The sequence below is a fragment of the Cryptotermes secundus genome, unplaced genomic scaffold (genome assembly GCF_002891405.2).
Source record: "Cryptotermes secundus unplaced genomic scaffold, Csec_1.0 scaffold39, whole genome shotgun sequence".
Lineage (NCBI taxonomy): Eukaryota > Metazoa > Arthropoda > Insecta > Blattodea > Kalotermitidae > Cryptotermes > Cryptotermes secundus.
In genome coordinates, this window is record NW_019723904.1 from 577,232 (window position 1) to 589,834 (window position 12,603).

Here is a 12,603-nt window from a genome sequence, read left to right on the forward strand (position 1 = left end):
ACGCATGGACGGTCTTGAGTATAGAGAGGCTATATATTCGCATCTATATCCCTGGGGTCGGAGAGGATCTGTGCCTCTTCTTCCCCTTGGCCCCTTATTATTATTATTATTATTATTATTATTATTATATATGTAAATCAGGAAACAAGATCAGTTAAACCTCAGCGCTCCTTTAGTCTTATCCATATTTCAAGAGCATATGTCCCAGTAATTTAAAAATTCGATCATCATAGCCTAAACAACTAAGACTGGGGATTTCATTTATTATGTTACCTTTCAATAAAATGGTTTAGAAGTGCTAACAGACTGTGTACATGCAGAGAAAACATGACAAAATATTTCATTACACAAACCCAACAAAATATATTTGTATATTTTGAAATAAGATCATGGTCTTCTGCCCTGAAGATGGAGGCCACAGTTCCTCCAGAACACTGGTACCTGTCTACCAAACTAAAGAGCATCACATCCCAAAACAACCATTGTCCTCATATTTGCTGCTGTGAGAGCCTCAAATCTGACATTTGGAAATAGGTTTAACTATTTTGCTATCAACCAAATTTACTTTCCTTCTTCTTTAATAATCATGGGTGGATTCACCAGGCTTATGTCGGTAGCTTAAACAGTTTCTAAAATGTGAGTTGATCAAAGCACTTATTACCTTTTGTTTTATATGTATATAGTCTCGACACTGGCAGCATTATTAACAGCCAATCAACCAACCCAACACAATTTTACTAAAACAGTGACTATGAACTTACCTACATAATGTCATTTACTACCAACCATTTTGTTGTAGAATTTATATTTTACACAATGCATCAATATAAACATAAGATATATAACTTTTTTTATTGCTATTAGGGTGGGACTAAGTCCCTTGTACTGCGGCCACTTCTGGCCTATTGTACCAGCCCCAGATGATAGGTGAGGGTGATTGTGGAGCAGCTGGTGGAATGAAGATTGGCAGGTGAAACCGAAGTACTCGGAGAAAACCTGTCCCAGAGTCACTTTGTCCACCACAAATCCCACTTGGCGAGACCTGGGATCAAACCTGGGCCGCCACAGTGGGAAGCCAGCGACTAACCGCTTGAGCTATGACATGACCTAAGATATATAACTTGGTTTAATCTATTTAATTTAACCTGACATAACATAACCTAACCTAACCTAACCTCTCACCAACATTGGTTTGTTGTAGAATATTTATATCCAAATATGAGAGAACGTTATCACTTCACTAGTACAACTACAGACTCTGCTGGTAGTGTGTAGCTGCATCAAAAACACTCACAAAACAAGAGATGCACAATGGTCACTATTTTGTAAATTGTATAGGGCCACATACCATACCTACAAGTATCAATATTGAACACTGCTTCAGTTACTCAAATCTGCATAAGTTTTGGTAAGCCAAATTTTGTAAACATCACTCTGGCCTGATCAGAGTTGCTTCATGCAATCAGACTGCACATGCTGAGAGGCACCACGCAGTTTTATCTTCAATACTGACACACAGCAGCTCTTTTTAAAATAAAAAAATTACACCATTTCAGTTCACTTAAATGAAAAAAACAAACAAACCAGTTTCTTCCATTTATGTACTGTGTAACACTCACATTGCACAGTGGGTTTATATTACATCATTTTCCCTCAGAACATAACCCCTTACATTAAAGACTGATATACCACAGAATTATAGAAATCACTTAAAACATGACAAGTTAACTTGAATTACTATTAGATTAAGACATTTTTATATTATTAAATTTTGGCTGTTAGGATGCACTTACAATGAAAACAACACAATTTTAATTGAAATTTCTTGGCCAAATATGTCACACACCCTCCATCTTATGATACTTCTGGCCTGCAGTATAGTAGATTGGTGTTCAGTGACTTCTGCTTCTGTATGTGGAATGCAGGGTAATTTAACCATGATTCAGCCATGTTATATCAAAAATCCAGGGTAACTTAAATATGCTGGATATGTAATACAAGTTGACTTATTCATGCCTTAATTTTCCTTATTCATAAATTATATAGCCTGCCTAAAACTGTTCTCATGCACAAATCCATACAAATCTCAATAAAGAAACTTTCATTTTTATTTATGTATTCAACCTAATATGTTTTAAAGAACTCCTGACAAAATAAATATTACTTCTGTTTATTCACTCTGAAATTACAGACCTACAAAGAAGAAAATTGTAGGGTCTGCTTAAATATTAGTATGATTTAAATAACTGTCATATGCAAGGTTTTAAATAAAATATTGTATTCTCCAAAGGAAGCATTATTTCATGTATGTAAAAGTATCAGTCTTCTTCACTACAAAAAGGGTCCCCTTAGTTATTCCAACTTGGCGAGTCAGTCTAGCTAAATTCTCACTTTATGGACTGCCCACAGACTCCAGCACTTTCTAATCCTGCACTTCATTTAAAGAAAAGAAAGTGATGCATACATCCAATGATGTTCCAGTACTTGACTTGTAACATTGCTAACCACCTCTAAACACTTCACCTTCTCTCATTTACGTTCCCTTTGTCCTGTAAATTTCAGTTTATAAATGTTGTAATTATTCTGAATTTGGAGGAATGAAGTCATATGTGTAATTTTGTCGTATGTAAGAGGGATAAATTTTAAAAGTGGGAGAAAGGACACCACTGCAACTATTCCAATTGTTACAATTACCAAAGACGTTTTTAATGATCATGATTCACATCCATGTCAACACAGTTTATCACTTACTGGCCCTCAGTTTTTAGCTCTCCTAAGCAAAGACATCAGTGGCCACCAACCTCTACCCCTATTATGTGGTAGGCTGAAATGTTCATAGCAGCTCTCTGGAATACCAAGTGGTTGTATGTGAACAATACAGTATTGAATAAGCAACATTTTCATAATAAATTCATCCTGGAGACAATGCAGACCTAAGTTTTAATGAAAATATTCCACTATATTTTTGTACATACATTTGAAAGTAATCAAGAGAAACTTTCTGAACATGCCAAGTTTATTATGTCTTTCATCATCTAAATATTCATTTGTGGATTTTTATTCTAACTTCTGACTCTGACAAGAAGCAGCACTTAAATAGGTGGTGTTCACAGGATACATCAATTGAAGCCTTGATCATAGTGTTCAATATTGTATTATTTTCATCACGTAAAGTGCAGTGTGATCAGGCCAATCATTATCACATAGTTTCAACAAATGTGATGATATAGGTAGTAAATAATAGTTTGTTGTACGCATACAATATAGAGAGCTGGGCCAGCTCAGTCTACATAGTGACAGGTTACATGCTACAGGCTCCATGACCAGGGTTTGATTCCTGACAGGGGCAAAATTTTTCTATACTACAAAGCATCCAGATCGGCTTTGGGGCCAAGCCAGACTCCAAGAATCTTCCTGGTGGTGAAGGGTGACTGGTGCTTAAGGTTGACAACCTCACTGCCATCTGTGAGCCAACTGTCTACAAAATATAGGCCTCCACGGCCTGTTACAGTGACAGGTTCTTACCTCTTCCTAAAACCTTGCGGATGTTCGAATATTTATTTTATCTTATTAATTTTATATAGTAGTATCTAATCCATATATTTTAAAACAGGCCAAAACACATCCTAAGGACTGCATGAACATTAATTTAACATGGTTTTTAAGGGTGAGGAAGGAACATAAAACAATATTATTATGAAACAGATAACCATTAATAAATGAAAGTCATCTTATACAGAAAAGGTAATTTAGATAAAACTATTGTAACCGTACGCACCCTTCACGGAGGTATCTTATCTGTTTATGCTTAGCAATTGGGTTTGGCTGTGGCAGTGAGATGCCCCGGAGGGTTCATGGTCCTCTGAACTGTCCTTCTGTTGCGAGGGACTGAAGGGAGGTTGGTGAGTCCATTGCATTCAAGGGGGAGTAGGTATACTTTCTTTCGTCCGTGCCTGTGCGGGTAGAGGACCTGTGGATCGAAGCTTCGAGAAACTTCTAGAAGGTGTGCAGACCGGAAGGGGTCCGTGTATTTGGTCATGAAAACCTCCCAGTGGAAAGTTCGAGATGGCTAAGAACGTGGTTTCTGGAAGCAGCAGCGGGGTTAAGGAGGGAGTTAGTGAGTGGAAGCCGAGGGGTCAGGGAGTAGAAGCCAGGTAGTGAGGGTGTTCCTGTGGAACCTGTGCTAGGGGGTTAACCGATCGAGCCCGCATCCAAAAAAACGACGTAAGCGAGCCAACACCCGTGTACCCCTGGGATATAAGACTCATTCCGCTGAATTTAGTCGAGGCATACACCGCGTCGAAGTGAAGCGTGTGGGGACGGGTGTAGTGATGGCGACCAGCGTTTGGGGCCCGAATTGTAGCGGCCGCATATAAACAAAGGACTCTTAACCACGTGCGGCTCGATAAGGATCGGTGCTTCGAACCCAGGAGTGGATCGGTACTTCGAACCCAGGAGTTCAAGATAGCGGCGGCTGGACAAGAAAAGTGACATCGAGCAACGCTGCAGTGTAAAGGACGAACCAGGCAACAGATCGAAAGACTTGCATCGTGAGGACAACCCGATTCATCTAAAGGAGAATCAACCCCGGCGATCTTCAGGTCAGGTTGGTGGAAAGTGAAAGTGACAGAGACAGACTAGGATTGTTAATAATCAGGGAAGGTATGATTACTCGCAGATATTTGAGAAACAAAAGGGTAATTGGAGACAATAGTGAAGAAGGTGAAATGATGGATGAGGAGACGACGCAGTTAGAAGGCGTAATTATAGGTGAGAGTGGGGGAGATTCAGAAGGAGAAATGGACATGCAGTGTGGTCAACCGACAGAAGGGGACACAGGTGGAATCAGTGAGAGTAGGGGAGAACAACTGACGAGTGCTGACAAAAAGGGTAAAGACGACCAAATAGATATGCAAGCAATAATGTCATGTATGAAGGAGATGTTCCGGGAGATTAGAGAGAATAGGAAGGAGAGTGAAGAGATTAGAGAGGAATTTAGGAAGGAGGGTGAAAGGAGAGCAAAGGAATTTAATGAAAGGTTGGAGAACATATTTGTGGTACACAAGCGCGAGATGCTGTCATCCATGAATCAGATCGCGAGTGACGTAGAACTGAGGACAGATCGGAAGATGGAAGCAATGAATAGGGAAATTAGCCTAATAACAGAGAGCACCAACGGACAGTTTCGAGCACTGACCGAGAAAGTGCAGAATGATAAAATTGAAACTACTAACAATTTTGAAATCTTGAGACAGGAAGTGACAGCATCTCACGCTCAGCTGGCTAAGCAGTCTGAGAACAGGTGTGAGAGGGTAAATCAATGCGAGAAACGAGTGGCGGAAATTGAACAGGCTAGCGGACATATTAGCAAGCAGTATGATGTTGTCAGTAAGCAATATGATGAATTGAGGACCCAAGTTGATCTAATGAAAAATCAGAAACGAGTAGAAAGTAAGAATAATTGTGAAGAAGTTCAATGTATGGGGATTAATAACCGCCAATCGGATTCTAGGATTGAAAAGACCCTCTCAAGCTCAGACATTATGATTACTCATGTTAATGAACCGATAAGTAATGAAGTTTCATGTAATGGTTCTAATCCTCACAATGACGTCAATAATCAGGAGAAAGTGTGGAGTGGCAACCCTGGAGAATTTGTCAGAGGGATCCTCAGTCACCCCGTAGATCTCACATTACCAATATTCGAAAACAAACCGGACCAAAACGCCCAGGCGCATTTGAATTCCTTAGGCGAATACATACAAATTAAGAAAATTCCTCCACCGCTTCAGTTAGCTGTAGCGCGACAATCTTTAAAAGGAATTTCAGTCATGACGTGGGCTGATGCTAATTGGGATCAAATTAAAACGTTTGAGGGATTCCGCAGAGCTTTCCTGGACAAATTCTGGAGCCTCTCAGGTCAGGCAAGGGTTCGACTCCGGATCTATCAGGATAGATACGACCCGCGAGGCGCAGCGAACTACTGTGACCATCTTATGAAGTACGCTGTGAAAGCTAAATACCTAGAACCTCCGATGTCCAACCTAGAATTCTTGAATGCCCTCAAAGAACATTATCCCCTCGGGGTAAAGAAGGCCTGGGTAGTAGCAAAACCTCAAACTCTTCAGGAGGCGGCGGCATTCCTTTCTGACGTCGCAGACCTCGAAAACGATCAAGTGGATTTCGAACCAAGGGGACGGAATAATGCGCCTATCCTCAAAAACCCCATTCCATACCTCTGACAAATTCACATGNAAAGAAGGCCTGGGTAGTAGCAAAACCTCAAACTCTTCAGGAGGCGGCGGCATTCCTTTCTGACGTAGCAGACCTCGAAAACGATCAAGTGGATTTCAAACCAAGGGGACGGAATAGTGCGCCTATCTTCTAAAACCTCATTCCATACCCCTGACAAATTCACATGGCGATTGGGTGATGAATTGAAGTCATAATAAGATAATAACTGTTAAGATAGGTATAAGGAATAAACATGATCTGTTGTTATAATGTTAAGAGTGGAGCGTCCCCATGAAGAATGGATGATGATTGGAGGTATGAATGTATGATGAGGAGGGGAAAGGTGAAATCCCCGTAGTGCTTGTGGTTACTCATTTAATCGCAGTATGGTAGCTCTAATAATATCTGTTGAGAACATCAGTGATTTGAGATCAGTTCAGTATAGGGAAGCTAAGTTTATCATCAGATAAGGGAACCGAGTTCTATCCATGTCCTAAAAGTGTATCGTCTGAAGAAGAAAATTACGGAAGATAATATTAAAATAGTATTGTCGAGCGAGTGAGTGGAGAGAGATCAAAGAGTGGAAGGAAGAAGGGAGAGAGACGTTCTAAAAGTGAAATCATCGAAACAAGAATATGAGTGGTGATAGATAAGTGGCCTGAGAGGCGTAAGGAAGAAGTGCTGAAAGTGACGTCGCCGAAAATTGAGTGTAAAGTTAAATGTAGATGTGGCCATTGGCCCTACTGAGGAAATAATAGTTGGTTAGAATTATCAGAAGGCAGGTACGGATAGGAGCATAAGTGAGCTATTGTGATGTAAGCGGAGAGATTCCCGAAGCAAAGACTGTCAATCACTGAGCGTCGAGGCTACCGACCTGATGTAACTGGAGTAATCCTAGGAGAATGATAGGATTATAAGGATTTTCATCTTAGCATGTAAAATTTTATTTGTAACGTGGGGACGGTCCATTATATATGTAAGAAGTCTTGTATTGTTTGAATTTAACTTAAGTGTAATTTAGTACGTGAAGGGCGTACGTGAGAGTGTCATCAAATCAGAGAAACTTCGCTCATCACATGTGTTTCGGAAGTTACCTGATTTGACGGGGGAGTTTGTAACCGTACGCGCCCTTCACAGAGGTATCTTATCTGTTTATGCTTAGCGATTGGGTTTGGCTGTGGCAGTGAGATGCCCCGGAGGGTTCATGGTCCTCTGAACTGTCCTTCTGTTGCGAGGGACTGAAGGGAGGTTGGTGAGTCCATTGCATACAAGGGGGAGTAGGTATACTTTCTTTCGTCCGTGCCTGTGCGGGTAGAGGACCTGTGGATCGAAGCTTCGAGAAACTTCTAGAAGGTGTGCAGACCGGAAGGGGTCCGTGTATTTGGTCATGAAAACCTCCCAGTGGAAAGTTCGAGATGGCTAAGAACGTGGTTTCTGGAAGCAGCAGCGGGGTTAAGGAGGGAGTTAGTGAGTGGAAGCCGAGGGGTCAGGGAGTAGAAGCCAGGTAGTGAGGGTGTTCCTGTGGAACCTGTGCTAGGGGGTTAACCGATCGAGCCCGCATCCAAAAAAACGACGTAAGCGAGCCAACACCCGTGTACCCCTGGGATATAAGACTCATTCCGCTGAATTTAGTCGAGGCATACACCGCGTCGAAATGAAGCGTGTGTGGGGACGGGTGTACTATATTCCATAAATGTAGAATAAAAAGGAAGAAATACTACATTTCTGTTCTGTACATTCAATTTTGAAGTGAAATAAAATAATGCAAATAAAAAATGAAACCCTGTATAGTTTCATGGCATGCCACACATACCGCATGTTGTGCAAGTTTATCCAAGAAGATTGCAACACCGAAAGTGAAGTTCCCTTGATATGCCTCCAGCACAGATCATACTAATGATATTAATACAGCATCACTGACTAGTGTGAAACCGGATAGAGTTACTGCTTTCAGTGATATACACATGATTATTTAAATGTAGTCTTCCACTTTGCCCCTCTCCGTTTGTGGTTTTTATTTAACCATTCATATTTCACTATGTGATCATTAATATCATTCAAGATGTTTTTACCAACACATGGCCTTCATCAGGTATCTACATGAAGTTGCAAGTTGTAGCACTTGTCAATGGGATTTCAATTTACAGTAAAAAATGTATATTTGAAGTTAAAATTTAAGGTTAAAGTTGATATCATGCTGTCTACTTTCTTCAGACCTTAGTTGTTCATTTTTGTGATATATTTTTTCTGTTATTTCTTTTCTTGTCTTATATGTTATTGTTGCATAATAGCTGTGCACCTGAACTTGAGCACAACCACCATCTGATAACACATTAGGAGAGAAGAAAAGCAAAAAATATCACACACATGAACCACTACAACTGTAAGAAAGTGGATGGCATCATGTTAATTTTAAATATGAAAGGCATATCTACTACATTCTTAACTTTAAATTTTAATCTCACTGCTACATGCCATGAACAATACAGTGCACCAACTTACAACAGCATACATATGTGCCTGATAACAGCCACAAGTTGAATGAAATATGCTGTAGTGTTAACGAGCATATAGTGGCAATCTGAATGGTTAATAACAAACCACAAGCCCAGAATATCACTTTTAGAATAGTAAAGATGATGAAAACAGATTTAAATAGAAGAATCACATGCAACACGATGCTACAACACTGAAGAATGATGTACAAATAAATATGGATCCAAGAGGACTGGTCAGGATAAATAATGTCTGCAAGCTGAACACATATGGCTGGTTATTATTTTCTTTAATCTTCATCCATTAACTAGTTAAGTTCAGGCAATTCTCATTTTCAGAATTATAATACACTTTCATATACAATGAGCAACATACAAGTGTGTTCACATACAAAGAGCAACATACAAGTGTGAAGTCTAAACACCACCAAAAATATCAATCACAATTCTGAAAATGGTGGAGAGATGTAGCCCTAAACTAGAATACCATATTGTGGGAAAGATCAAGCTACTATATTTTTTGCATACACATCTAAAATTTTTGCAAAATCAAGTTTCAGAATGGGACACACTTCAAAAGATCCTATAGTATCAGAGACCACAGTCAAGTCTGGCCTTGGACCTACATGCATAAAATTAGAGAAATGTAATTAGACATAGAAGCAGATTAAAAAAGAGAAACATAATGAACTCACTTCAAAATACCCTCTATTATCAGAGACCACAATCATGTCTGGCCTTGGGCATACATGCATACAATAAAATAAACATAATTAGATATAAAAGCAGATTAAAAATGAGAAGCATAATGGACAGAATAATAATCCACAACATTATTATTATTCCAGTTTTCTTTACTAGCATTGCCTTGTGGAGGCATAACCTGTCCAGAAGAGCCTGTTCCAGCAAATAGAGGAGAAGTGACTTATAGCAATCAGTACATTACCTTAATGGTAATAAAAAGACTGTAATTTAAACAAGCAAACCATTCCCTCTACTTCTTTTCAAATATACTGGACAATGCATGCTTTCAAACTGACAAAAATTCACAAAACCAATAAGTTTACACAATGTTTTCATTAGATTACAGGAGGTGACATGTGTGCCTGATAGGTGAACCAAACTGGTATTTTGGAACTGCAAACTTTGTAAAAGTTCAACAAAACAATCACTTTGGAACCCAAAGCCCTTCACAATTTACGAGTACCCTATGACTGTCTGAAACGAGAACTCTGGAACTAGAAGGTTCATAACATGAGCACAGAACTCAACAACAGATCCTGCCTATATCAGTCATATTCAAAATCTGTTATGCACCCAATGACTCACCCAAATGAGCACTCTGAAATAAGAAAGTCCATAACATGACCACAAAACCCAACATATACACTAAATACATAAATTTTGTTCATTTTTTAAAATTTATATATGTTAAAAGATAGATGAAAACTAGCATTTTGGTATGCAAAAGCTCGACATCGAACCCAGTCTACACAAGTTTAGTTCATATGAACCTTTTGCAGTGGTTGACAAACTATGGCCCATAAGTCAGGTGGAAAGTTAAACTTTACATAATCACGATCAAAAACTGTTACCAAAAATACCAAAAATAACACTCACTCTCAATTCACTACTATTAAGTTCATTCAAGACTAACAATCTTTTCAGTTCTGATCCACTACTGCGCTCAGTTCACCAGTCAGATTCACATAATAAGGAAGTCTCCTTGGAGCTATTCAGTGAAGTATATAATGTTTTCCTCTATGAACAGCAATACAAATCAAAATACATTAGGATTATGAACAGTTAATGCAGGAAGCAAACAAGTATAATTTATGTATGACAAGTAATTTATGGAAAGTAAAATTATGTAACTTCATATGCAGGGTTTAAATTAAATATTTGTATACTGCAGAGTGATCGCTCACATATGTAGACATTCTCATTTTAGAGTATGGCTTCCATTATGACCTGAAAAATGTAAATACAGATTTAGCTAACTGAATCAGCTTGCAAGTGGCCCAAATGTACTAGTCCATTAATCACACTTAACCTCTCGCATAACATTCTTATAACAAGAACAAACATTACAGATACAATAATCATTCAAATTATGAAAGAGTAACTTTTTAATTCAAATATCAACTCATGCTTAACTGTAACATACATGGCCTTATACCAACATCCACTGTCCATGAAAACTACTATTTCAGTTTTTAACAATAGGTACAATACAAATACACATTTTTTTTCTTCAGAAGTTCAGAATAATGCTGTGAAGTTCTTCTAAAGTATATATTCAATTATACAGTGTTTACAAATTATACATTAGAAACATAATACTATTAATTTTAAAAAAGGAGAAAATCAGACAATTGGCAAGACCCAAAATGAAACAAGTTCTCACAAGTTATATTTCATTTCGGGAGTTTTCAATACAAACTGACCACAGACTGCCAAATAACAGTCTATTATTCTTAAATTTCTTCTGAGAAATAATAATTATACCTTATTTGCGACTCAACTACTACAAGAACAGCTCAGAGATACTCTCTACATAACTTTAATGGCAGTATGTTAGCAATTCACAAATAAGGCACAAACCAAGAATTAGTATATTAACAGTAAAGGACAGAATACGAAGTGATGGCAAGAAACAATTTTGAAAAAGTAAACTCAATCCAAACACCAACTTGTTCATTCACTGCATCAGTATGGTTGGACACAAGTGGCATGAATTATTGCAACTAAAAGGGCACAAAAATACAGTGATTTATGGAAATGAACTGTACCTTTCTTGTCAAGCTAGGAGTCTCTATGCTCATGTTACATCCCCCTTTCCCAATTTGAATGTGTGTGATCTTTATCTTTGGGAATACAGTTGGATGTTGGAGGACTCCATTTTCAGCAGCTACTGTAAAACTAGACAAGTAAAGTGGCCTCACTGAAAATATCTTTTGAGCACAGATAGAATCTTCATTCAGAATCTTGCACAAGTTCCTGTCTTCTCAGACAGAAGTCACCCACCAGCCAAAATTCCCTTCTATGACCAGGCAGTAACAGCTATTTTTAATGTTTGCATCCTGTTGCATGAGCATAACTATCAATACAAATTCCACCATCAACACAACTATAATTTATTATCGTATGTTCCATTACATGTTTTGGTAGTTTTCCATTAAAACACCTGGGTAAAGTAACCTTAATGACAACTAATGTCATCAATTCTGGCATGGTCACTAACCTCTCTCAATCAAAAGCGTTAAGACGGTAGTTAGCCATATTGGCAGCTTCAGACCAAGCAGCAAACTGTGCACCATCCATTTCTGGAGCCAAACTGTTGTCTGAGAGTAGACTGTGACTAGTCCCACCAATGCGAGCACCACACTCATTACATTTCCCGATCTGCATCGCGCCACCACATTCAGTTATCACATAGATGTGACCATTTGGACATTTGTACCAATGACCCTGTTTCATTCCTATTGCTTTTACAATCTCTTTCCTTTCCTCAAGACTTATTCCACTTACTTTCAGTACCTTAGCGAACTTTTCCTGTAAAGAAAATAAAATACTTCTACAACACATATGTCTGAAATAGGCAAATCAAATTCTTGGTAAATAATTCAGAAAATGTCACAGACAAACAGAATATAAATATTTTTTATTTCTCAGATCATGATTCTTAGCCCTTTGACGTGGTCATTTAAATTCCGCGGCCGCGGCTCCTGCGGTAATATATTCAGCCGGCCATTTAAATTTTGCTCGAAAATTATTTATTCATCATTGTTCTTAAATTCTATGAGATAGGAACATGAAACTTTCACTAAAATGATCTTAAAAGGTGGTTTTATAACCTTACCTTATAATATGA

The 12,603-nt window shown here is 38.5% G+C and overlaps 2 protein-coding genes and 1 long non-coding RNA gene across 11 annotated transcripts in view; 1 reads left to right on the top strand and 2 right to left on the bottom strand.

Annotated features, from left to right (window-relative positions):
• LOC111861913 overlaps nucleotides 1–3,757 on the bottom strand; it is an 81,252-nt gene extending 77,495 nt beyond the window's left edge. For 3 of the 4 annotated variants that reach the window (XR_004512743.1, XR_004512744.1, XR_002842352.2), the window contains exon 1: nucleotides 1,349–3,757. This is a non-coding gene — a long non-coding RNA (uncharacterized LOC111861913). The remainder of the gene's footprint in view (nucleotides 1–1,348) is intronic. The other variant, XR_002842353.2, reaches the window with a different exon arrangement.
• Nucleotides 3,758–3,772: 15 nt separating this feature from the next.
• Nucleotides 3,773–7,789, top strand: LOC111861912. The gene is made up of 2 exons (XM_023846872.2): nucleotides 3,773–6,128; nucleotides 7,604–7,789. The coding sequence occupies exons 1-2, from the start codon at nucleotides 4,665–4,667 to the stop codon at nucleotides 7,655–7,657; spliced, it is 1,518 nt and encodes a 505-aa protein (XP_023702640.1). The 5' UTR covers nucleotides 3,773–4,664; the 3' UTR covers nucleotides 7,658–7,789.
• A 1,015-nt stretch (nucleotides 7,790–8,804) lies between these two features.
• The window catches only part of LOC111861906 (NFX1-type zinc finger-containing protein 1), an 80,432-nt gene continuing 76,633 nt past the window's right edge, over nucleotides 8,805–12,603 (bottom strand). Inside the window, exons 26-27 of one of the 6 annotated variants that reach the window (XM_023846853.2) lie at nucleotides 11,974–12,284; nucleotides 8,805–11,651 (exon numbers count right to left, since the gene is read on the bottom strand). In XM_023846853.2, the coding sequence (XP_023702621.1) occupies nucleotides 11,979–12,284 (306 nt within the window). In that variant the 3' untranslated portion in view covers nucleotides 8,805–11,651; nucleotides 11,974–11,978. Of the gene's footprint in view, nucleotides 12,285–12,603 lie in introns of all 6 variants that reach the window. The other 5 variants (XM_033750494.1, XR_002842351.2, XM_023846854.2 and 2 more) reach the window with 5 other exon arrangements.

Coding starts and splice junctions, on each gene's coding strand:
- LOC111861912 (XM_023846872.2), top strand. CDS start 4,665: ATGATTACTCGCAGATATTTGAGAAACAAAAGGGTAATTGGAGACAAT. Junction 6,129..7,603: donor CAAAACCTCAAACTCTTCAG/GAGGCGGCGGCA, acceptor GCAGACCGGAAG/GGGTCCGTGTATTTGGTCAT.